The 27576-nt window shown below is 36.7% G+C and overlaps 2 protein-coding genes across 3 annotated transcripts in view; one reads left to right on the top strand and one right to left on the bottom strand.

Annotated features, from left to right (window-relative positions):
* LOC129754800 (MMS19 nucleotide excision repair protein) overlaps positions 1–16400 on the top strand; it is a 36788-nt gene extending 20388 nt beyond the window's left edge. Inside the window, exon 5 of the mRNA XM_055751043.1 lies at positions 15614–16400. Coding sequence (XP_055607018.1) covers positions 15614–15820 — 207 coding nt within the window. The 3' untranslated portion in view covers positions 15821–16400. The remainder of the gene's footprint in view (positions 1–15613) is intronic.
* Positions 15880–27576, bottom strand: part of LOC129754812 (MORN repeat-containing protein 4 homolog) — a 32733-nt gene continuing 21036 nt past the window's right edge. For both annotated transcript variants that reach the window (XM_055751056.1, XM_055751057.1), the window contains exons 3-4: positions 16419–16438; positions 15880–16335 (exon numbers count right to left, since the gene is read on the bottom strand). In XM_055751056.1, the coding sequence (XP_055607031.1) occupies positions 16068–16335; positions 16419–16438 (288 nt within the window). In that variant the 3' untranslated portion in view covers positions 15880–16067. The remainder of the gene's footprint in view (positions 16336–16418; positions 16439–27576) is intronic.

The following is a 27576-nucleotide window of genomic DNA, read 5'->3' as shown; positions in this document are numbered from 1 at the left end:
TCAAAAACATATTTCAGGAGATATACTACAAAATGTTATGCCAAAGTTATGCCTTTTTTCAGTAAGTTATAACCTTAAGAGTTCGGCCGAGTTCGTATAATTTCTATATTTGATAGTCGTTCCGTACAGTCGTGTTTTTCGCGCTCCTCCATAAGTGTTAAATATTTATTTTTTGTCAACGCCGTAAAGTGCTTCAAAGTGCCTTCGTCGGTTTAATTTATTTTTGTGTTGCTGTTATTGTGTTAAAGCTAAAGAAAAAAACATGCCAAAGTGTCATATTTCCTCTTGTGATGTCGTCGATAGCGTTCACCTTTGGACGTGTACGGGCCCATGCAACCGAAGGTTCCACGCCGCTTGTGTTGGAGTTCAGCGAAATTGCGAGGAATCTATAAGGCGGTTCATGCTGCCGGTCTGTCGTGATTGCCAACACTTAATATCGGAGCAAATCGATCAGGCAAAATTGATGGCACAGCAAACGGAAATACTGGAACAACTAAAGATGCAAAACAACTCCCATGAAAGGTTAAGCTCTCAAGTGGCAAAATTCTCATGCCTCGAGACTCTGATTGAGGGTATCGACACACTCTCCAATCAGATTAATGGCCAAAAAATTGAGCTTTCGTCCCTTTTAAAAACGGCCTTGCCACCACCGTCAGAAGAAAATTTAATTGATACGCTTTCATCATCAATGAAAGAGAAGTACGTGTCATCTTTTGACGAACATAATAGAAAGATGGCACAAACGTTTGAGATGCTAGAGGAATTGATTTCGGCACATCAAAATAGCCTCATGAACATGGTCGAGGAACAACATCGAAACTGCTTCGTGAATTTGGAACAGGAGCTCACTCCTTCGCTCCAATCTATTGCCTTGGAAATAAATGCCTTAAGAGCAACAGTACAAAATCCAACGGCTAACGTGGACCTGATTGATGAATTACGATCTATCCATGACGCTGTTACATCGATTCATGTCGTTCCTTCACCTGAACCAGGAATGAGCCTGGCTGAGGAATTGAATCCTAAAATTGTCTCAGGTTGGCGAACTTTGGGAACAAGAAAGGTGTGGAAAGCTGACTGGACAGATTACGATGCACGGCAATTGCGTCGCAAGGAGCAACAAAAAAACGCGGATAAATAAAAAAAACGGAAAATTCGTCAGCGAAAGGCGCGTAATCGTCCACAAGGCCGTGTTAGCTCTAATTTTAAAAATAACTATTCATTATCGCCTGATCGAGAGCTTCTTGCAGCGGCTAAAGACCTTTTTTCACGACCTCCAACCAGCCCCAGTAAACGTAAAAGAAACCAGAGGATCCAGTTTGTAAGGGGTGAAACACTAAACCCCCCAAAAGACAACGTTTTTAAGACATCGAACCCTGTGCCAATTGCTAAATCGCCGAACGCATCACCGTGCCGTAATAGACCCTCATCAATTCCGATGCCAACCGTTCCACCAAATGTGTCAACGCATCATAACGGAAACCTGACGCCTTCAGTGCCACCTGTTTCTCCGCATGCTCCCTTCACTTATCCACTACCTACTCCGTTCATCACACCATTCACTGCGTCATGCTGCCATCGTGCCCCTATGGCTCCCACGGCTCCCACGGCGTTTGATTACTACAATCCGGTAATGTAGAGTAAAGTGGGGCAAGAGTACGCAGGCGGAAAGAGTACGCACTAGGCTTTTACAGTAAACGACAACACTGAAACTAGCAACACTGTACCGGTTTGACAGGTCATCGAGTCAGCTGATCATATGTGTTTTTGTTTGTGGTTTGGTTCGCGCACGTCGCAGAAATGAGACAAGTTTTAGTTTTTCCAATTTTTATGTAATTTTATGCGTTTTTGGAAACATTATCACGCTTCGTGGAAATTCGCTAATCAAATCAGCATACGTGACAAAGGACACATAATTCATATAGATTAGATCTGTGGAACACTCATGCCAGGATATGATCGAAATATTTAGCACTTTAAGCTTTTTTCACAAATGATCGTAGGGGGCAAGTGTACGCAGGTTTGGTGGGGCAAGAGTACGCGTTGGTTTCCTTCGTCTTTTTGATAGCATTTGGAAAGCTAACCCAAAGAATAATCAAGTTTTCAATAATCAAGACGTACAAAAGGAAAACTAGCCTGAAGATTTGCTCTCCGGAGATGCTAGAAAACGCCAGGCAGCAGCGGTTGAAGGACGGAGAATCGGAGCGCCGGATTGCTGAAAGCCTCGGGACTTCGGAATCAACCTTGCGTAAACGCCTTTAAAAGGTAATCAACAGAAGATATTTTTGTATTGAATTGTGAATAACAATCATTTTTCTCGACCAGGGATTCGGTGCTGAAAGCCATGGACAATTCACTTCAGTTTTTACTCCTCAGCAGTCAGAGGATCTCGTCAATTACTGGAGAGCGCTGCACAGTGCTTTTTACGGTCCGACTTTCAGTGATTTGCGTCACTTCGCCTTTGCCTTTGCTGAAGCGAACAGCGTTATCCATAAAATCACTGTTTTATTTTAACTATTGTTTATGAAATAAAGGTTTTGTTTCGTTTAATAAACGATTATAATGATTCAAGACCTCACTTACACCGGACCAGAATGGAATACAATGAGCTTATTATATGCGTACTCTTGCCCCACCTCATGCGTACTCTTGCCCCACTGGTGGGGTAAGAGTACGCTTTGGTAATTTTCGAAAAATAAAATTTTTTATCAATGTTTACAAACATAATCAAAACTTTTTGCGTCATACAATCAAGGTAAAGAGCCTTACTTTAATTTGGTTTAATTACTATGATCGATACTTTGTTCTTTAAAGAGATACAATAAGTACACAACTAAGTGCGTACTCTTGCCCCACTTTACTCTATGGGCAATATAATTTTCTGCCCCAACGACGCGTGCCGATTTAGGTACTAGAACCTTTTCTTCCGCGGAAATATTAGTATATTGCCAGAATGTTAATCGAATGAAAAGCGCGGCAAAAATGAAAGATATAAATTTGAAACTTCTGGCCTCGTCTTATAGAGTAATACTGTTTACTGAAACAAGCTGGGACGCTAGCGTACACAGCGAGGAAGTTTTTGGTTCAAATTTTAATGTTTTCCGCAAAGATAGACAATTTAGCATTGTCCAAAAAAAAAGTCAGGTGGTGGCGTTCTCGTTGCCATAGACTCTTTTTTCCCCTCAGAACAAATTGCAACGCAAACATGCACAGAATTTGATTATGTTTTCGTTAAAACATCATTGGCAAAGGAAGTGCACATTTTCGCTTCCGTGTACTTCCCACCTGAATATGCCACGTCTCACTATTTTGATTTATTTTTCCAAATTCTCAAAAATACAGTAGCTGAAAACCTGGAAGCAAAACTACACATTTATGGCGATTTCAATCAACGTAACGCTGACTTTATTTTGGATGATGAAAATGAAGCAATTTTACTCCCAGTTATAGGGGAGAACGAAACTTTACAACTAATTTTTGACAACGCTTCTATTTTAGGCTTAAACCAAGTAAATCATGTAAAGAATAGTAACAATACGTATCTTGATCTTTTATTTACAAACTGTACAGAAGACTTTTGTGTAAATGAATCGGCAGATCCACTATGGAAAAATGAAGTATTTCACACAGCGATCGAATATTCGCTCTTTATTCATAACTGTGACAAACCTCGCGACTGGGAGTACGAGGAAATGCCAGACTATCAAAATTCAAACTTCGAACTTTTAAAACAAGAACTGAATAATATAGAGTGGTCAAGTATATTGAAGAATGAAGGAAATGTCGATACAGCAGTAGAAACCTTTTATAACATAATGATTAATCTCATAAACAGTTATGTACCTTCAAAATTAAAAAGACGGTCCTACAGCTCTAAACACCCTGTCTGGTATAACAAAGATTTGAAAAACTTACAAAATAGGAAGCAAAAAGCTCATAAAGTCTACAGAAGTGATAGAAGTGTTACAAATCATCAAAATTATATAAATTTATGCAACCAGCTTAATTCATGTGTAAAAAGTTCTTTTGAAAAATACAATCAGAAAATTGAAAAAGAAATTAAACAAAACCCAAAAGCTTTCTTTGGCTATACTAAAACGCAGATGAAAAATTCAAACTTTCCTACTCAATTGACACTTGACGGAAGCATTGGAAATAATCCACTGGAAATTTCTAACTTATTTGCAACTTTTTTTCAAGAAGTGTACACTTCTTTCACTGAGGTTGACCGAGATAGAGAATACTTTTCAGTCATTCCAGATCTAGCGTGTGACATTCAGGTCAATGAAATTGATTACAATAATGTTTCCGAAGGACTTAGAAAACTTGATGCTTCCAAAGGAGCAGGGCCTGATGGACTTCCCCCATGTTTCCTTAAAAACTTGGCGGCCGAATTGACAGAGCCTCTTCTGATTCTTTTTAATATGTCATTAAATTATAGAAAAGTTCCCAAATTTTGGAAAAAATCTTTTTTAATTCCGATTTTCAAGTCCGGAAAAAAATCAGATGTACGAAATTATAGAGGAATAGCTATTTTGTCTTGCATCCCAAAACTTTTTGAATCAATAATAAATAAAAAAATTTATCAACAAGTAAAAAATATTATAACGAGTAAACAACATGGTTTCTTCAAAGGACGCTCTACAGCATCAAATCTTCTCGAATTCGTTACATACGTTATCGATTCTATGAGCAAAGGCTTTCATGTTGAGGCTATTTATACCGACTTTAGCAAAGCCTTTGATCGCATTGACATACCCCTTTTAATCTTCAAATTAAAAAAAATTGGCTTTCATCCAAATCTTCTCTCCTGGTTACAATCATATTTAACTGATCGAACACAAATCGTCCGTTACCAAAACGAATTATCCAAATCTGTAGCTGTGACCTCTGGTGTGCCTCAGGGGTCTCATTTAGGACCTCTCCTTTTCATACTGTTCGTTAACGACATTTCCTTTATTCTAAAACGGATTGAATACCTAATATACGCCGATGATATTAAACTATTTCTGAGAATAAAAACAACCGAAGATGTTGAAACATTTCAAAACGAAATCAATGTTTTCTTTGAATGGTGCAACAAAAGTTTACTTCAATTGAATGTTAAAAAATGCAACTCTATATCATTTAGCAGAAGACAAAGTCACCCTATCATTGAAACAAAATTAGGCAATCAACCAGTACAAAATTGCAAAATTGTAAGGGATCTCGGCGTCATACTGGATTCAAAACTCACGTTTGTAGAACATCAGAACAATATCATCAATAAAGCAAATTGCATGCTAGGATTTGTAAAACGTTTCAGCAAACACTTTCAAGATCCGTACACCATAAAATCACTTTATATATCCTATGTTCGTTCGATATTGGAGTATTCTAGCATCATATGGAATCCTTATTCAAATATTCAAACATTCAACGTCTCGAATCAGTTCAAAAACAATTTTTGTTATATGCGCTACGTAAAATCAATTGGACCACTTTTCCGCTGCCATCGTATGAATCTCGTTGTAAGCTTATTGATATAGAACCTCTCAGTAAACGCAGAGAATTTTCCCAAATTGCATTTGTAAATGATGTTGTCACACAAAGAATAGACAGTCCTGAATTACTTTCAAAACTAAATTTTTACGCACCCTCCCGTTCATTAAGAAATAAACATTTGTTCTACATTAAACTTTACGACAAAGACTATGCAAAACATCAACCTATTAATCAAATGATGTACAAATACAATTTACAAAGTGAAATTATAGACGTAGCGATGAACAAAACACAATTAAAAAAGGCATTCAAAAACAACTTCATAGAATAACAAAACAATAGCTTACATTAGTTTTAAATAGTTTTAAGTATTGTAGTCTACATAGTTTGACTTAATAAATAAATAAAAAAAAAATTTTTGAGCGGGTTTTGTTGGTCAAGTTGTTGACTTTTTCTTGATATATAAATTTAACATTAATTTTGGATAGATTTTTTGCAAACTAGCAATCAATAATGAGCTTTTCCCTCTAAAAAACAGCAAAAACTGAGGGTTTTTTTCTTCGAATTTTGAGTGTTTTTAGAGGATCGTCTTGCCGATTCTTGTTCGAGAAGGATCAGAGATTCTTGAATCGATGACCGACCTTCTCGAAGCTTTCGTGCAGATCCATGGCACATTCTTGGCCGCATCGGCATTTCCTGCGCATCAATAGTGGCTCTTAAAGCTAAATGGACATGTCGCGTTGGACCATGTCATTTGCACTATCGGTTTCTTCGCAATACATGCAGTTGGCTTAGAAGACTGGAAGGTTATCCTCTATGCCACGCTCTGTCCGAAAACACTGAAGATACTACAGACTTCTTTAGCAGAGTCGGTAATGCGTTGACCTAGAAAGCCGGAGATTGCGGGCTCAAATTCAGCACAGTGCAGTCGTTAATTTTTTCGACGTTTTCCAAATAAAAAGTACTTTCGTTTTCCTGAACTTATCTGAAAAACTATCCTTTCCTGATGGACATGGACTCATTTCCAATAGAATCCGATTTCAGTTTAAGGTATCAGATTCGGATTTCAGATTTCAGATTTCAGATTCAGATTCAGATTTCAGACTCATTTCCAATAGAATCCGATTTCAGTTTGAGGTATCAGATTCGGATTTCAGATTTCAGATTTCAGATTCAGATTCAGATTTCAGACTCATTTCCAATAGAATCCGATTTCAGTTTAAGGTATCAGATTCGGATTTCAGATTTCAGATTTCAGATTCGGATTTCAGATTTAGATTTCAGATTTCAGATTCGGATTTCAGATTCAGATTTGAGATTCTGATTCGGATTTCAGATTCAGATTCAGATTGCAGATTCAGATTTCAGATTCCAGATTCAGATTTCAGATTCAGATTTCAGATTTCAGATTTCAGATTCAGATTCAGATTGCAGATTCAGATTTCAGATTCCAGATTCAGATTTCAGATTTCAGATTTCGGATTTCAGATTTCAGATTTCAGATTTCAGATTTCAGATTCAGATTTCAGATTCAGATTTCAGATTTAGATTTCAGATTCAGATTTCAGATTCAGATTTCAGATTCAGATTTCAGATTCAGATTTCAGATTCAGACTTCAGATTCAGATTTCAGATTCAGATTTCAGATTCAGATTTCAGATTCAGATTTCAGATTCAGATTTCAGATTCAGATTTCAGATTCAGATTTCAGATTCAGATTTCAGATTCAGATTTCAGATTCAGATTTCAGATTCAGATTTCAGATTCAGATTTCAGATTCAGATTTCAGATTCAGATTTCAGATTCAGATTTCAGATTCAGATTTCAGATTCAGATTTCAGATTCAGATTTCAGATTCAGATTTCAGATTCAGATTTCAGATTCAGATTTCAGATTCAGATTTCAGATTCAGATTTCAGATTCAGCTTTCAGATTCAGATTTCAGATTCAGATTTCAGATTCAGATTTCAGATTCAGATTTCAGATTCAGATTTCAGATTCAGATTTCAGATTCAGATTTCAGATTCAGATTTCAGATTCAGATTTCAGATTCAGATTTCAGATTCAGATTTCAGATTCAGATTTCAGATTCAGATTTCAGATTCAGATTTCAGATTTAAGATCCAGATTCAGATTTCAGATTTAAGATCCAGATTTCAGATTCAGATTTCAGATTCAGATTCAGATTTCAGATTCAGATTTCAGATTCAGATTTCAGATTCAGATTTCAGATTCAGATTTCAGATTCAGATTTCAGATTCAGATTTCAGATTCAGATTTCAGATTCAGATTTCAGATTCAGATTCAGATTTCAGATTCAGTTTTCAGATTCAGATTTCAGATTCAGATTTCAGATTCAGATTTCAGATTCAGATTCAGATTTCAGATTCAGATTTCAGATTCAGATTTCAGATTCAGATTTCAGATTTCAGATTTCGGATTTCAGATTTCAGATTTCAGATTTCAGATTTCAGATTCGGATTTCAGATTCAGATTTCAGATTCAGATTTCAGATTCAGATTTCAGATTCAGATTTCAGATTCAGATTTCAGATTCAGATTTCAGATTCAGATTTCAGATTCAGATTTCAGATTCAGATTTCAGATTCAGATTTCAGATTCAGATTTCAGATTCAGATTTCAGATTCAGATTTCAGATTCAGATTTCAGATTCAGATTTCAGATTCAGATTTCAGATTCAGATTTCAGATTCAGATTTCAGATTCAGATTTCAGATTCAGATTTCAGATTCAGATTTCAGATTCAGATTTCAGATTCAGATTTCAGATTCAGATTTCAGATTCAGATTTCAGATTCAGATTTCAGATTCAGATTTCAGATTCAGATTTCAGATTCAGATTTCAGATTCAGATTTCAGATTCAGATTTCAGATTCAGATTTCAGATTCAGATTTCAGATTCAGATTTCAGATTCAGATTTCAGATTCAGATTTCAGATTCAGATTTCAGATTCAGATTTCAGATTCAGATTTCAGATTCAGATTTCAGATTCAGATTTCAGATTCAGATTTCAGATTCAGATTTCAGATTCAGATTTCAGATTCAGATTTCAGATTCAGATTTCAGATTCAGATTTCAGATTCAGATTTCAGATTCAGATTTCAGATTCAGATTTCAGATTCAGATTTCAGATTCAGATTTCAGATTCAGATTTCAGATTCAGATTTCAGATTCAGATTTCAGATTCAGATTTCAGATTCAGATTTCAGATTCAGATTTCAGATTCAGATTTCAGATTCAGATTTCAGATTCAGATTTCAGATTCAGATTTCAGATTCAGATTCAGATTTCAGATTCAGATTTCAGATTCAGATTTCAGATTCAGATTTCAGATTCAGATTTCAGATTCAGATTTCAGATTCAGATTTCAGATTCAGATTTCAGATTTCAGATTCAGATTTCAGATTCAGATTTCAGATTCAGATTTCAGATTCAGATTTCAGATTCAGATTTCAGATTCAGATTTCAGATTCAGATTTCAGATTCAGATTTAAGATTCAGATTTCAGATTCAGATTTCAGATTCAGATTTCAGATTCAGATTTCAGATTCAGATTTCAGATTCAGATTTCAGATTTCAGATTCAGATTTCAGATTCAGATTTCAGATTCAGATTTCAGATTCAGATTTCAGATTCAGATTTCAGATTCAGATTTCAGATTCAGATTTCAGATTCAGATTTCAGATTCAGATTTCAGATTCAGATTTCAGATTCAGATTTCAGATTCAGATTTCAGATTCAGATTTCAGATTCAGATTTCAGATTCAGATTTCAGATTCAGATTTCAGATTCAGATTTCAGATTCAGATTTCAGATTCAGATTTCAGATTCAGATTTCAGATTCAGATTTCAGATTCAGATTTCAGATTCAGATTTCAGATTCAGATTTCAGATTCAGATTTCAGATTCAGATTTCAGATTCAGATTTCAGATTCAGATTTCAGATTCAGATTTCAGATTCAGATTTCAGATTCAGATTTCAGATTCAGATTTCAGATTCAGATTTCAGATTCAGATTTCAGATTCAGATTTAAGATTCAGATTTCAGATTCAGATTTCAGATTCAGATTTCAGATTCAGATTTCAGATTCAGATTTCAGATTCAGATTTCAGATTCAGATTTCAGATTCAGATTTCAGATTCAGATTTCAGATTCAGATTTCAGATTCAGATTTCAGATTCAGATTTCAGATTCAGATTTCAGATTCAGATTTCAGATTCAGATTTCAGATTCAGATTCAGATTTCAGATTCAGATTTCAGATTCAGATTTTAGATTCAGATTTCAGATTCAGATTTCAGATTCAGATTTCAGATTCAGATTTCAGATTCAGATTTCAGATTCAGATTTCAGATTCAGATTTCAGATTCAGATTTCAGATTCAGATTTCAGATTCAGATTTCAGATTCAGATTTCAGATTCAGATTTCAGATTCAGATTTCAGATTCAGATTTCAGATTCAGATTTCAGATTCAGATTTCAGATTCAGATTTCAGATTCAGATTTCAGATTCAGATTTCAGATTCAGATTTCAGATTCAGATTTCAGATTCAGATTTCAGATTCAGATTTCAGATTCAGATTTCAGATTCAGATTTCAGATTCAGATTTCAGATTCAGATTTCAGATTCAGATTTCAGATTCAGATTTCAGATTCAGATTTCAGATTCAGATTTCAGATTCAGATTTCAGATTCAGATTTCAGATTCAGATTTCAGATTCAGATTTCAGATTCAGATTTCAGATTCAGATTTCAGATTCAGATTTCAGATTCAGATTTCAGATTCAGATTTCAGATTCAGATTTCAGATTCAGATTTCAGATTCAGATTTCAGATTCAGATTTCAGATTCAGATTTCAGATTCAGATTTCAGATTCAGATTTCAGATTCAGATTTCAGATTCAGATTTCAGATTCAGATTTCAGATTCAGATTTCAGATTCAGATTTCAGATTCAGATTTCAGATTCAGATTTCAGATTCAGATTTCAGATTCAGATTTCAGATTCAGATTTCAGATTCAGATTTCAGATTCAGATTTCAGATTCAGATTTCAGATTCAGATTTCAGATTCAGATTTCAGATTCAGATTTCAGATTCAGATTTCAGATTCAGATTTCAGATTCAGATTTCAGATTCAGATTTCAGATTCAGATTTCAGATTCAGATTTCAGATTCAGATTTCAGATTCAGATTTCAGATTCAGATTTCAGATTCAGATTTCAGATTCAGATTTCAGATTCAGATTTCAGATTCAGATTTCAGATTCAGATTTCAGATTCAGATTTCAGATTCAGATTTCAGATTCAGATTTCAGATTCAGATTTCAGATTCAGATTTCAGATTCAGATTTCAATTGACAAAGTTGACAAAATTGAAAAAATCGACAAAATTGACAAAATCGACCAGATTAACAAAATTGCTAAATTGACAAAATGGACAAAATTTATAAAATTGACAATATTGACAAAATCGCAAAATGGACAAAATTGAAAACATTCAAAACAATTTTAATTTTACTTATTTTTTTTTAGATATCCGCTTCCTCCATTTGAGGGATTGAATTATTTGTAACACATGGTTGGGCATCTTTTTGAAATTGTATTCTTAATTTTTATATCTCCTCCATTTTTAAGTTACCAATACCTGTGACTCCAATAAGAGGAATGAAATTATAATGATAATGTCATAGAAACGGGATCATGCAAGATGTTACAGAATCCAGTTATTCAAAAATCTCCAATTAGTTGTAAATTATGTTATTTATATGAAAATTATGATTTTCGAAATTCTTTTATCCTATAAAATCCTATCTTAATTTTCAAAATTGATTTTAGATTTACTGCGTTCGAAATTCTTTAGGAATTATAGTTCAGAATTTTTAAATCTATCATTTGTTTATTATTTTGTGTCATATGTATCCAAATATAATTTACAGGCTGTAAGAAAGGCTACAATCCACTGTTAAGTGTATTAAATCGAGGTTTTTGCCTTATCTACAGTTCTTCTACACGGCTCTCGCGAATCAACACGTTTTTCGAGCGAAAATGTTGTTTTCCTATACGTTAATGACGGATTTCATACCGCATGAAAAAACATTAGGGTAATTTAGTGGTGTAGCTTCGTAGCAAACAACCTTTACTTATAATATACAGTGAGCGAAATAAGAATAGTACCACTGTTTTGCTTGTTAAAATATGAATGATTTGAAATCACCAAAATTTTCTTCTACAATTTGTTTTGAGTTGTTTAACAGATAAATCAAGCATAAGTTTACTTTTTTTGGACGTTGCAATTGGCGTTGAGGACTAATAATATGAAAAAAGGGTGCGAAATAAGAATAGTTCCACTTGTGATTTTCAACGAAAACAAAATTATTTCAAGAAATTTACTGTGTAAAAGTGAATAATAATGCTCTACGAACTTTTTGAATAGATAACTGAATTTTAAGAAGTTTTCTAGAATTTCATTGGTTTTAAAAGGGGGTTTTAAGAGCGTTTAGGAATTTGATATTTCAGTTATAATACTTTATCAAACTGCTTGATTTCTTCATTAACATTCATTAGTATGATGCAAAATGACGAAACATAGATTTCAGGCTTAATTTGAATTAAAAAACAGGATTCCAATTTAAAAAATTCCAAAAATACAAATGTTTTTAAATAGTCAAACACTATTTCTCTAGTTTCATGTCATAGATGGCAGCAGAAGGAGTGAAGTAGGCGTGTGCCAAGAAAGACGTGTTTTTCTCATCTGGCAGATTCAAACTTGGAAAATTTTGAAATTTCAGTGAAAAAAATCAATTATTTACCGGAAAATGGTTTCCAATTGCCTCACATCAAGTTTCACTAGGATTCGCGGCTCCGGAAGATCCGAATGGATGGCAAGTGGGATAATGATGGAGCTATCTGCAAGAATAGCAGCTGGACATTCGGCAGAAGGTACATGGAAAATAGGAGTCCAAGGAGTTCTGAGCTTCAAAATTTCGAGAATGCAAAGCTAAGTTTACAGTTCTTCTCTTGTTTATTTTATTAAATTTTGAAAATACTACTGAACGACTTTTAAACAAGTTTCAATGAATTAAGTGGTCTTAAATGGCACGATGTTTGTGATCCTAGGGGCCAACTTTCAAACGATTTCTTAGGGTGTTAAAACAAACTTTTATAAAGCGGCGACTCAGAAAAATGGTGGTTAGAGGTCGCTCGCAGTGGTTCGATTTTTGGAAAAGGCCATTTTTCCTAATAAAATTCTCAGATCTTGAAAAGGAATCAAACATGTGTCTCATATATTTTTAAATTTCGTTTATAATGATTGATTTGATTTTAAAATGATTTGGGACTGATTCAGATCTCCCAATTTGTATGTATGATTTAAAAAAAAAATGCATTTTCATCACTTTTTGTAATTTTTTTTTACAATCCACAAACAAGTGCACTTAGATGAAGGTTTTCAATCAACAACGAATTCGAAAGATGGGCGATGTTATGAAGTGCCTTCCGATTTTAGGGTTTTCTTACTTTCTTTTTCCCATATGCCTGGTCTTATGATGTTCATGACTATCTGAATTTGTAAATTGTCAACTTTTTGATTTCTGACTTGCAGATTTTTGATTTTTTTTGTTAACATATTTTGCCCTTTCTAAAATTTGTTGAAGCTGTCCCTAAAAAATTTAAATTTTTGACGTTCCGGTAGAGTTAGTCATTGCATCGTGGAATGAAGTGACATTTGTTGTGGTTTGGCCTAGGCGATTTTGTAACCAGATTTCCGCAAAAACCAGGGTTTACAGAATTAAAATAATATACTTATACGTAAGAATATTTCTACGTTTCTTATCTTTTTTTTTTAATATTTACTTATGTACATAATATAATTTATTGAAAAGTTGGTTTGTTTCAGTGAAAAGAAATATTTGAAAATCATTTTAAAAAACAATTGTTAAAGTAAATACTGACATTTATGCTTTCTCAAAAACGTATCCTTTGCCAAAAACCATAGAAATGACAAGAATAGAGGAAAATAGACAAAAAACAAATATAATTTATGTGTCTTTCACGAATTATGATGGGATGAAATTTGGGTTTTGATTCGATAATATTAAAGATGGATATTCAGATGGATCAATAATTTTTTTTAGATAAGGTAACATTAGCAAGCCACGAAGTCTAATATAAAAAGTCAAAATGGGTATTTATTTTCAACGTAAAATTTGTGCATCTCGACTCGCAATTCTCATATGAAATTTCATTTTCAGTATTTATTCATTAAAAACGATAACAATATCAGTTTACTTCAAATATTATGCATTTTTTGCTTTCAATTTTAATCGTGAGAAAAAAAAACATCAGTTTTCCAAAAAACCTTAGTAGTTTTAGCACTTAGGAGCGCAGGTTTCAATGAAGTGGTTCTCACTTACCAAGGTGATTTCCTAGCCACATTACCCTTACCCCCTTAACACTCAGCGTGAGATTTGTGGAGGGATGGCGTACAGCCGGCCTCCGCAAAACAAATCATCACATGTGCTGCACTTCCCTTCCTCTTATCGACTACACGGACTTGGCCGGCGTCGTTGCTGGTTCATATTAAAGTCTGAAATTCTCAAAACTGTACAGTGAGATTGTGTTGCTTGATCCCAGCAATTTTTCACTTGGTTCATTGTGCAATGTTGATTATTTCGAACCAATCACGGAGTGCAACCATTATGCCATTGGCTAGGAGGAGCCGTAGGTGGACCGTAGTTGATAACAAGCTCAAGCTCAAGTTTCAAGTCATAGATGGCAGTACTACCTTGGAATTAAACCAAATAGATGCCCATTTTCGAATATCTGGGATTAATTCAGGTGTGCTGGATGATTTGGTCGAGAAATAAGAACTTGGTTCCGTGAGACCGCCTTGGAAATTCTAAGATCACAAAATCAGAAAAAAAATGTACTTTCTGATGGAGCTTGATGGACCAGACGACTAGCAGTATTGTTGGTATGATTTGATATTGAATCGGGAGTTGAGATGAGCAGGATTTTGCGGTGGTACAGTACCGTTCATAATTATATAGAAATTGGAAGCACGCGCACTGTCACTTCGACTTTGAACTTCCATAACTTTTTACTCTGATTACATTTTTTGAACAAATTTTTTGCGTTAGATAGATCAACTATCACAATTATATCACTAAATTTGAGCTTTCTGGAGTTTGTGTGGCCTGAGAAACAGTCATTCTACGAAAATCGGACTATTTGGACTTTTTTCATTCACTCTGCAATATCTCTGAAACTACGCAACATTTTTTATTGAAATTTTGCAGAGTGATTGTTAAAATATAAAGCTAGCATGTCTGAAGTTTTCGAAAAGTTCTATCGATGAGATCAAAAGTTACGCGAGGGGCAATATTTCAGACATGAACCCAGAAATGCGATTTCTATAGAATTTTCTTGTGCTGGTGATTTTTTTCAAATCCAAAAAGCTTTCTGCAGCGTGAACTCCAACAATACTGTGCTGGAAAACTACCTCGAAATGATGAATATGGGCCTAAATAATCCTGGAAAATCTATATTGAGACTTAATTTGGTTTTAACTGCAAAACAGTGCTGCCATCTATGACTTGAAACTGGAAAAAGTTAGGTTTACTGAAAAAATCTAAGTTTTTGAATTCCAACCTGTTTTTTCTGGTACAAAATAAACCCAGAATGTTTGTTTCATCATTTAACGTCATTTTAATGAAGAAAGTAAGTAGTTTGGTTAATAATTACTGCTCAAATATCAAATTCCTTAGTTCTAGAAGAGCATCTCTTAAAACCCCCTTTTAAAAACTTTGGAAATCTAAAAATTTCCTTAAAATGCAGTTATCTATTCAAATAATTCGTAGAAGCCTTAATATTCACTTTTACAAAGTAAATTTCTAGAATTGGTCCTCAACGCCAATTACAACATCCGAAAACACTAAACTTATGCTTGATTTATCCGTTAAACAACTCAAAACAAATTGTAGAAGAAAATTTTGGTGATTTTCAATCATTCATATTTTAACAGATTCTTATTACGCTCACTGTAGTGATTTTTTTTAAATCTGAAACATAACACTTTAACTAAACATTTTAAAACTACTTGTCTCATTTCAGAAAATACGACTTGTTGCTCTAGAGTGCTTGCTAAACGTGACCAAATATCCACCGTTCTTGTTGCTTCCGTACAAACAGGATGTGCTGCTGGATCTTCAGAAGGCGCTAGACGACCACAAACGCTTGGTTAGAACTGCAGCGGTCGCAGCGCGCCTTCAGTGGTTTTTGGTCGGATCGGGAGAGCACTCCAAGGATGCAGATAAATAATGGCTTGTAGAGTTGTTAGGTTTTTGTTGCTAACGAATATTTAACAGAAAAATAATCTGTTTAAAAGACGTCATCGCTAAGAATTTATTGATGTTTTATTTCTTATTTTTGGTCTACAACAGCTTTGACGAAATAAAAAGTAACATTTACAAACTAAAATAACTTCTAGCATTTCACATCCGATTGCATTCGTTGTACATATGTTTACTATGGCAATAATCGTTAACCACAAGAAAAAGAAACGACATTAGTTTCCTTGATCACACTGTGCCCTTGCCATCAGCGCTACCTTCTGAGCCCGCTGGATTACTTCGGGGCAACGCTTTTTTCGCACTAGTCGGCAATCTTGGAAAAAGCCTTCGTTGCGGGGAAATCCATGGCTCTGATCGCTGAACGTGATTAGTCCCAGACCCCAAATACGACCTCCCCTGAATTCGCCTTCGTACTTCATACCATCTGAACGCCAGAAGACTCCGTGTCCGTGGAACCAGCCTTGCATGAATTCGCCCTCGTATCTGGAGTGATGAATGTGAATGTGTTAGAAAATTAAGAAAAAAAAGTGTATGCGATACAAATTTGGGAGAAAATTTATAATTACTTGGCACCATCTGGGAAACACTGAAAATGAAAAAAAAGATAAAATTATACATGACATCTCTCTGACGACGTACTGTAAATCAACTCATTTTAAAATCAAAAGTCCTCAGAATCACAGCATAATTAGAATTCATAAACAGAGTTCTGGATGTAGGTGGGGAAAATACCGTTTTTTCTGCACGATATTAGACAATTTTTGCTGTTTGTTGTATTGGCAATTTTTCGATTGTAGTCGGCGTAATTCTTAAAATTGGATTTCGTTGTTCTAAGCTGTTCAATTATCCAGCCATGATGTGATTCCCTTTTTGGAACGACTGTTTAATATACTTTTAGTGGGTTGCTTCTCGGTTTGAAGTATCAAGTTTTTTAGTAAAACGGCTTTATTTTTACATATCTAACGTTTCGATCCTTATTGGATCTTCATCAGGGACTCAAATTTATTACAAAACTAGCTGATCCCATACGAACTCCGTTTCACATTTAATTTAAAATATGTCATGAACAGTTTGAAACAGTGTCAATTGCCAGGCATTGTGAGATGCATTTCCAAATGCATTGTTAGGCAATAATTACAAAAATGTTGAACCCGTAATATGGACGAACATTTTTTTCTGTCGTATGCTACTAAATTTGAAATCAGGAATCAATTGACCGTGCCAAAAAACCCCCGTATATGAATTTTCGTCTCGATGCGATACAAAATTATTGCAAAAACAAATTTATCAGTTAATGCGGAAGACCCCCTTATTGTCGTTTGATTCAAATATTGAAATCAGAAATCAATTAACCGTCCCAACACCCGTGTATAAATTTCGACTCGATTGTTGCTTAAAAAAATTAAACTTGTTTCGCTGGCCTCTTTTACAAACTTCGAAATCGATTGTTCTTACCTAAAAATTCCCGTGTGCAAATTTTCAAATCAATCCCTTGCATAATAACGTCAACATCACAAAAACAGTGAATCGTTATTGCGGTTACTGGGAAAATTTCTAATCGAGCGACGGTAGCCTTCCGTGCGGTAGGCTAGCCGGAGCAGTAAACACAGTTAAAAAATTCACTCTTACTCACTAATTTCATTGAAAAGTTAAGAAGTAAATTCTTGAATCAATCTTCAATTCATTATTTTGCAAGAGAGGACAAAACATGAAGTCATCGGAATGAAATATTATTATTCTTAGTATTCATTGAGATTGAATTAATTACGAGCGTTAAAATCCCAGACAAAACAAAAAATATTGAACACTATTGAAAACACATTTTTCCATAGCCTGAGAATTAACGAATTTGGCATGACGAAGATTTTTGATGCGATAAATGCGTCTTTGATACTTTATATGCTGGTCGAATTCAATTATGTTGTCGTTAAAATGTAACAAATCGTATATGAGAAGTTAAAAAAAGGAGTTGTGTACGGATAATGATCTATTATAGGAAATAATACCATTCGCATCGCAAAAAATTGGACTGCGCACTCATAACTGCGAAACTTGTGCGAACTGTCAATCAGTATAAAATCTGTCGGTTTTCTACACGCTAACCGCTTTTCAGTTAAACTTTATACGGATAACTCCGACTGCAAAACATAGCACGAAATCCAACATTCAATGAATGATCGCTACCGTGTCGTCGAACTCTAAACTTATTTAAACAACTACAGCGTTTTCTTTTTTTTCGTGAATTTGTCCGCTGATTGACCCCATCGCAAACAGTTTTTTTTATTATTCATTTTTCCGTGATTTCGACCGCTGATTGACCAAGCTCAAGGCAAACACAATTTTTTGTTTTATAAACAATAGATAATCCGATAATAATATTTGGTATACATGTTTGTTTGACAACTTTTTATTAAATCATCTTTAAATGTTTTCCGCTTGTTCATCCGATTTAATTTCAGTCGATAAATAATCCTTATGTAGAACAATGCTCATTTTTTTCTTGAATACTGTAATTTTTTTTACAGTGGTACCCTACGGGAGCCCAAATCAGCTATCGCAGAAATAGAAAAAAAGAGTGGATCAGCAATAATATGGACAATCCTTTTGGCGGACCCCTGACCCAAAATTGGATAGTTAGAATTAATGGATCGCCCTTAATAATTCCTATGTGCAAATTTTCACCTCAATCCGATGTATAATAACCTCAATATCACAAAAATATTGAAAAGGTAACATGGATGACCCCATTTATCGGCTCCTTACTCCAAATTTGATACCTGAAATCGATTGCACGTCATTTAAAACTTCCGTTTACCAATTTTCATCTGAATCCGATGTATAATGAAGTCAAGAAAGCAAAAATAGCAAACAGTTAATATGGATGACCCCTTTAACTGGCCGCTCACAAAAAAATTATTACTGGCAATCGATTGCCCGTCCCTAAAAATATCCGAGCGCAAATTTTATTCTCAATCCGATGTATAATAACGTCAATATCACAAAAATATTAAAAAGTTAATATGGACGGCCCCTTTTGCCGGTCCTTTACATTGAATTTGATATCGAAGATCAATTGCACGTCATTCAAAACTCTCGTGTACCAATTTTCATCTGAATCCGATGTATAATAACGTCTATATCGCCAAAATAGTGAAAAGTTAATATGGACGACCCCTTTTTCCGGCCCCTCATACAAAATCTAAAACCTGAAATCGATTGACCGTCCCTAAAAATTCTCGTGTATCAATTTTTATCTGAATCCGATGTAAAATAACGTCAATATTGCAAAAACAGTGAAAAGTTCATATGGACGACCCCTTTTGCCGACCCCTGGCCCCTGACCAGAGCTTAAAACTATCGACAGCCTTGCGTGAATGTGAAATTTCTCTCCATTCAGAGTCTTCCGTTTTCGTTTCCTTCATTGCCTTCTCTTACTCAAAAAGCTCTCTCTGACTGACAGCGTTTACAATTTTCTTTCGCTCATCTTCCCATTCGTTTTGGCCTACGGTCACAGTCACTTCGAGGACATGACTGTGAGCTTCGATGCAAATTCAGTCATTTCGATTTTGAATGAATGGAATCCGTTTGAGAAAAGTTACGCGTAGTTCCCGGCGCAAAGCTATCAAATTAATAGCGGCTAAACGGTGAACGATAGAAACTTGATGTCTTTGAGAGAATTTATTTACGCAACAAGATCTTTCATATTCTATTTAAAAATAAATGATTGATTCACATAGAAGGGAGATAAAAAATATTTTTAAAAATACTTCGTGTATACACCTGATTCATTTAATAGATCTGTTGATCGTGCAATTAAAAAAATTGTCGAGGACATCACAGAAATTGAATAAAAAAAAAAATAAAATGAGAATTTTTCAGTTTTTGTTAATCCTCTAGAACCCATTTTTTTATTACAAACAAGGTTTATTCTGCGAAAAACTTTTAACTTACTTACTTAATGATCCCGCGCCGATCCTCCGGTGCATAGGGCCGTGGTAAAAGACCTCCACTGTTGACGATCCAGAGCCAGCGTCTTCACCTGGTCCCAGTCAAGATTCTCGTCGACAGTTCGGATTTCAGCGGCCCACGAGTTTCTGGGCCTGCCTCTTCTACGATGACCTTCTGGATTCCAATCTAGCGCCTCTCTGCAAATCTCGTTTTCATCTTTTCGCAGCATGTGCCCAATCCATCTCCACTTACGTTCCCGAATCTCGATTTCTAGCGCCCTTTGATGACACCGGCGATGTAGTTCCTCATTCGAGATCCAGTTGCCCGATCCAGTTTGACGTTTGAGTTGAAGATTCGGATTTTTGTTCGTAGAGAGATCTGGCGTGACCGCCAGATGTTTCGGAGACTCGCAAACGCAAATCGGGCCTTTCTGATCCGGGTTTCGATGTCTTTCCTGGTATCACCATCAGGCGTTATCTGGCTGCCAAGATACTGGAAGCACTCCACTTTCTCAACTTGTTGCCCAGCTACCATGAAACTGGAGGGATTTCCTGTGTTGATCTCCATCGACTTTGTCTTTCCGACATTGACTTTGAGACCTGCTGCCTTGGAACTTTCGGTGAGGTCGTCGAGTTTGCTCTGCATATCCGGTTGCGTTTGGGCGAGCAAAACAATATCGTCAGCCAAGTCAAGGTCGTTCAGATGCTCCATTTTTGAAGGATTCCACGGCAATTCTCGGTTCGGTGCACAGTCGATCGATCCAGTCAGAATCTCATCCACTACGATTAGGAAAAGTAGCGGTGATAAAATACATCCTTGTCTCACTCCAACAGTTACCGGGATTGGTTCGGACAAGACATCGTCGTGCAAGACCTTGCACGAAAATGCCTCGTATTGTGCTTCGATGAGATGGACTAGTTTCTCTGGGACCCCTCGTCGCCTTAGAGCCGCCCAGATGTTTTCATGGTTGAGTCGGTCGAATGCTTTTTCGAAATCAACGAACACCAGCAGAAGAGAGTCCTGGAATTCGTTGATTTGTTCCAGTATGATTCGTAGCGTTGTGATGTGGTCCACACATGATCGTCCGGATCGGAATCCAGCTTGTTGCCGTCGGAGTGTAGCGTCGATTTTCTCCTGAATCCTGTTCAGGATCACTTTGCAGAGTACTTTGAGGGTTGTGCAGATCAACGTTATGTCTCGCCAGTTACCGCACTCTGTCAGGTCTCCTTTCTTCGGGACCTTTACGAGGATACCCTGCATCCAATCGGCCGGGAATGATGCAGTATCCCAGATGTCAGCGAAAAGACGGTGCAACATTTGTGCTGACAAGGCAGGGTCGGCTTTCAGCATTTCAGCAGGGATGCAATCGATCCCAGGTGCTTTGTTGGATTTCATGTTTTTGATTGCCGCTTCCGAGTTGACGCCATTTATGTGACTTACTGTTGGCGCTTCAAGCTGCGGGTTCTGTTAACCATCGCTATTCGTGACTCGAAAGAGTTGTTAGAAGTGCTCAGTCCATCGTTTGAGCTGATCTGTTCGATCGGTCAATAACTGACCTGCTCGGTCTTTCAGCGGCATTCTTGCATTAGTCCTTGCACCACTGAGGCGGCGAGAAATGTCATAAAGTAATCGGATATCTCCATTGGCGGCGGCTCTATCCCCCTCTTCGGCTAGGGAGTTTGTCCAGGCTCTCTTGTCTCGTCTACAAGCTCGTTTAACTGCCTTTTCCAGCTCCGCATATCGTAAGCGGGCGGCTGCTTTGGCTGACCCGGTACATGCCTGCCCAATTCCGACTTTCGCCTTTCTCCGATCATCGACCATCCTCCAAGTTTCATCCGACATCCATTCACTTCTTCTTCCACAAACTTTACCGAGAGTACCATGGCTCGTCGTGATAAAGGCATTCTTGATTCCACACCACTGTTTTTCGACTGTTCCGTCTGTCGGCAGCTCCGAGGCTCGGGATTCTAGCTGTTCAACGTATGCCCTTTTCACCTCTGGATTCTCCAACCGGCGGTCGTCGTATCGACACCCGACTTTTTCCTCGCGCCGTTGGACACGCGCAACTCTCAGTCGTATCTCGCCAAGGACGAGGTGATGGTCAGATGCAATGTCTGCGCTTCGTTTGTTGCGAACATCAAGAAGGCTCCTTGTCCATTTTCGGCTGATGCAGATGTGGTCAATTTGATTTTCTGTTCGGCAATCTCGGGATACCCAAGTGACCTTATGTGCTGGTCGATGGGGGAAGAGCGATCCACCGATCACCATGTTGTTGTTGCCACAAAATTCTACAAACAGCTCTGCGTTTTCGCTCATCTGTCCTAGGCCATGGCGCCATGATGCGCTCAAGGTCTTGATTATCGGAGCCAATCTTTGCGTTGAAGTCGCCTAAGTGGATTTGAATGTCACCCTTCGGAATTCTCTCTACCACGCTGTTCAGTTGACTGTAAAACTGCTCTTTCTCCTACAAATCGGCAACGTCAGTTGGCGCATAACACTGGACTATTGTAAGGACAACAGGAACCCAACTCTTCGTTCCCGAGTAGCATGTTCTTCTCGTATGCCAGAGTAAAGCAGGACTTGGCCGGACTGTGTCTTGTGTTCTCCAGTGTTAGGCCAACGGACTTCGCTCAGTCCCAGAATTTCAAGCTTGAGGCGGCTAGCTTCTCTAGCAAGTTGAGCCAGCTTTCCTTGTTGAGCAAGGGTTAAAACATTCCAAGTTCCAATTCGTGTCCGTGTTTTCATGCTAAAAGTCGTCGCCAAAGTTCCAGGTCGGTCATTTCTTTCGGATTCCGTAACAATTTCAAATCGGGAGCAGTAGGTTGTAGCCTAAAGTCCCTATCCCGCGATGGGGCTGCCATCTTGGACTTAGCTGCCGGGAGCCGCATTTCATAAATTCAGCCGCTTGCTGCAAGACAGACGCTGTTTGAGCCGCCCCTGACCTGGAGAACAGACGCTCGGTTGTTGTTGCACGCCGCCCCTAACCTGGGGAACAGACGCGTGCCAAACGGAACGAAACTGCAATGGTTGAAGCTCAAAAAATTTAAACAAAATAAGTTTGAGGGTTATTGAACTTTGTTTGAAAAATTTCACAAAATGTGACTTGAAGATCTTTTTTCATCATTTTAAAATGTTCCTAACATGGAAATATTATAACAAAAATATTTATTCCAATACATCAATCTTTCGAGTGTAAAATGAACTTCAAAATACAATATTTTCAAAGCGATGGAAAACTCCCAACTTTTTTCAGAAAAAGTTTTCTAAAATTTTGATTTTGGGTACAAATGATCCTGGTATATTCTTCTTCTCAATGGATCGTGGTCATTGCTGATTACGAGATTACTAATATTTATCCAATAGCTAATATTCATCCATCAATTATCTGAAGAAAAGGGCTAAAATAATTGATTTTCTCTTGTTTATAAAAAATTGCGCCCGTAAGAACGAAAAACTTTTAAGATGAGACAGAAATTTTGACAATTGCATAGGAACTAAAGAAATTCACTTTCAGTATTTTTTCGATTGTAGTTTCTATAAACTTAAACCAATTTCTCCTAAATTTTGAAATAAATAAACCCTGGCCAATAGTTCTATTTTTAAATAGTTTTTGATGAAATTTTTCCACAAATAACTGAGATATTTCAACTTATACTAATAGTAAATATTGTACATATTTTTCGAATTGCTGTCATACTTTTCCAACCCCACCTTTAAGCGGGGTTCATCTCTCCTACCTAACTGTTTCATCTCTCCTACCTGACTTTGGAATCTTTTCTTCTAAAAAAATCAATCCAGAATGGCGGTTACCGTAAAACGGGGTAACATTGATCACCGGGGTAGCTTTGATCAACATGAAATTGTGCCAAATAATCATCAATAACTAAGTCTATAGTTTGAATTTTTGAAAACTGTGTAACAGTTATTTTGGATTAGTCATGTATTCGTAATCAGATCATAAACTCAAAACCAAAAACACATAATAAAAATCCCCTCAGTGTAAACACTTTACGCCAGTTCGGGATACCCCTGGTTTTGGAAGAAATGTCACAAGAAAAATATAGAAAACGATAACGATATTGTGTCGCCAGTCCAGCGCTGTAAAATCAGTTGAGCGACAATGGATTTTTCTCAGAGTAGGTAAGTTAAACCTAACGTCGGAAGTAGTGCGCTGGAATCGTACGGTGACCCGCCATCCAGCGCACTACTTCCGACGTTAGGTTTAACTTACCTACTCCGAGAAAAATCCATTGTCGCTCAACTGATTTTACAGTTTTTCCCTGTAACGACAATATTTCTCACGGTGCACGAGAGAAAAAGAAAAAGGAAAAATAAAAGAAGTCGTGACGTGAAGTGGTGGCGGTTCGTGGGAGTGCAAAACGGATTCCGGTGATTCCTGGATCCCGAAGGACAGCCAGCACCAGATTCCATCGGTGGGCGCTAAATAGCGGAAATCTGCACCAGGATTTGGGAACGGATTGCGCCAAGACTGGTCAGCTGCTGGTGAGTGCGATGAAAGCTTCGTAAGAATTAGATACTAATTCCTCGTGGTCTTTGGGACAGGTTCTGGCCGAGGGTTTCCTGGATCCAAAAAGGATAAACCGTGAGCCGTCTGCGGTTTGAAAAACCGCTCATAAAAAACCGATAAAACGGCACAAGCGAGGACGAGGAACAGTAAGAGAACGCCACTTCTTCGGAGCATGCAACACGGCGTAAGAAGCCGAAGGGATTGAGCACAACAGCCCCGTATTGGGGCTTTTTTCTTTTCCTGCTTCTTCTTTTTGTTTTTTCGCTACTCTATCCCAGCAGCTGCAGGCGAATGCTGATATTCTCCTCGTGGCAAGTCATCACCAGAAAACTCCGGAAGTCAGGTGGCTAGTTACCTGGTTGGGCCACCTGATCGTCAGCAAAAGGCCTTTGAAGAATCGGTGTCCGCGCATGTTTAATTGGGCCCGAGCGTCAGCAGCGTTGCATGAGGGAAGGTCCCTTCACCAGGAGAGTCACCAGATAAAGGGTGTGGGGTGGAACACAACTTCTGTCATTTGGCCGCCTCCAAACCTCATCTCGCCACACACATCCGGCAGAGGAGCCGCACTTTTCGTACGGGAAATCATTTGGGTTTGCAGTGCCAAGGTTGAAATCTAACAGCCCTCCGCGGGCCACCAAGTGCAGTGCAGCCGAGGCTGTCAGCGCGAACTTTATTCGATCGGATTATGCGTGGGAGTCGAATTGCAGTTTCCGAATTGGTTAATGCTCGTCGCCCGAGGTTCGAGATCGAGGAAAACGGCAACCTCGAAGCAGCGGATGTATGTCGACAGCGGCAATAAAGAAGCGCGGTGGAACCGTACGCTTGGTGGAACCTGTTCTTCGTTCTTCAACTCACCTGCGCATTTCACCTGGCCTTCATCCTGCATCGGGCTCAGTTGCTGAAGGATTCGAAGCATGCGGCCATTCTTCCAACTGGCAAGCCGAGCGTCGAAGCTCATCGATCACGTGTCGACTGATGACCTCAAGGAACAAGTGAGTAATTTATGATCTATCTAATCGAATACATGCAAAGATGAAAATTCAAGTTTTGGTTTAGTTGTGGCCTTTTATTAGTTAATGCGAGGAAGCTCCATTCCTCTTCGCACTTCAGCCGATTGTTTATCATCGGAAGAAGAAATTTTAGCCAACAACTGTTTTCTACGTTTGAAAGCCCATTAACTGAGTATCAAATAGGCAAAATTTGGTTTGTATTTGAAATTTGTTTTCTGCTAGTAAAAATGTTATTTCAAAATCTTAAAATATCTATCTTTTCCAAGGCTCGCAAACAAACAGCTCTCCTGATGATACCAAAAAGCATTTAGAAGCAAACGAGTTGTTGAATGTGAAAGAACAACTTTTTTTCTTTGGATTTGTGTAGTTGTAGTGAAATTTTTATAGGCATTTAGTGATAAACTTTTTATATTTAAAAATAAAGGACATTTTCCAAGAGTAAGCCCGTATTGGAAAAATGGCTATGAACCCTATCAAATGGTTAACTTTGTAGAAAAAATAAAAATGGTAATAGTGGGTGAGCCTAGAAGAACGTGTGAAGGTAAAATTTCATTTGTATTTTGAAGCTAAAACTATTTAGCAATTGTTATAACTTTTGTCCCTAAATGTATGCAGCATCAGTGTTCTTTTTTCGATTATAAATGTTTTTAAAAGAAAAGGTTAAAAACTAGGTCAAATTGATGAACAAGCATTTAAAATTATATTATTATGGTTTTTTGTATTCTTTATGATCAAGAAATCTCGATAAAACCGTCAAAATAGAGACTGATCAATGTCACCCCAAAGAATCAACTTCTGAACAGAGACTAAATCGATTTTTAAATCAAGTTTAAAGAAGTCTAATAAATTTCTGCAACCATGTTTTACGTTCATAGGAGCCCAGTACTGGTTTTAAAAATATTAAACATACCACATTCCCCTTAACAGAAAAAATAATCGAAAAATATTGAAAAAAGTGATCAATCTTACCCCGGATTACGGTACTTTTTAACCCTAGGGTAGAGTGGGGATACTTGATCCCCTTTTCTTATTTTCACTATATCTTTTTGGAAAAATTTAGCAACTCACACTGTTGCATTTTCTGACAGCGTGTAATTTCAATTTTCTATGCTCCTAAAATTAGAACGATAGTTGAACCCGTAGATGAACTAGAAGCATTTTCGTGGGAGTAAAAAAACTGCGATGTTTTTGATGTTAGGGGAGACTTGATCTTTTATTCAGGAAGCCCTAATCCATGGAAAAAATCAAACAAAAAACCAAAAAAGAATGTTAATTGACTATTTTAGTCATGTTTGTTCTCATTTCCCAATCTATAATTGTCAGAAAAAAAATTCTATAGCTTATTCTCAACCTTTAAGACATTGCATACTTACGAGCGCAATTTTTTTATAAACAAGAGAAAATCAATTATTTTAGCCCTTTTCTTCAGATAATTGATGGATGAATATTAGCTATTGGATAAATATTAGTAATCTCGTAATCAGCAATGACCACGATCCATTGAGAAGAAGAATATACCAGGATCATTTGTACCCAAAATCAACATTTTAGAAAACTTTTTCTGAAAAAAGTTGGGAGTTTTCCATCGCTTTGAAAATATTGTATTTTGAAGTTCATTTTACACTCAAAAGGTTGAAGTATTGGAATAAATATTTTTGTTATAATATTTCCATGTTAGGAACATTTTAAAATGGTGAAAAAAGATCTTCAAGTCACATTTTGTGAAATTTTTCAAACAAAGTTCAATAACCCTCAAACTTATTTTGTTAAAATTTTTTGAGCTTCAACCATTGCAGTTTCGTTCGATTTGGCACATTTTTCTAGAACATTTGATCATTGTACGACATTCCATTTTGGAGATATAGCTAAGGAATCAAGTATCCCCAGGGATCAAATATCCTCATTCTCCCCTACTGCCAATAATTTTTTATATCGTTAAACTCATTGACCATTGATTTCTGAGGCTACCAAATTGATCATTTTTTGAAAAATAGGTCAATTTTTAGTTTCTCATATTTTTTAACTTTTCTTAGCTGTTGCTTTTGACAACTGCTTGTCATTTGCATTAGTATGGTTTGTTAGTTTACCATATTTAGAAAGATTCTGCGGAAAAAGGAAATAAAAATTATTGTAGTAAAAAAAATTGGTTTTATGGCGATTTTAGTAGACCCCGTCTTAAGGCGGGTTTGGCACTAGAGGGTTAAATAATTTTTTTTTGAATAAGTTTCAGAAAATTAG

Source organism: Uranotaenia lowii, chromosome 3 (assembly GCF_029784155.1).
Source record: "Uranotaenia lowii strain MFRU-FL chromosome 3, ASM2978415v1, whole genome shotgun sequence".
Classification (NCBI taxonomy): Eukaryota; Metazoa; Arthropoda; class Insecta; order Diptera; family Culicidae; genus Uranotaenia; species Uranotaenia lowii.
This window is presented reverse-complemented; position numbering and strand designations above follow the sequence as displayed.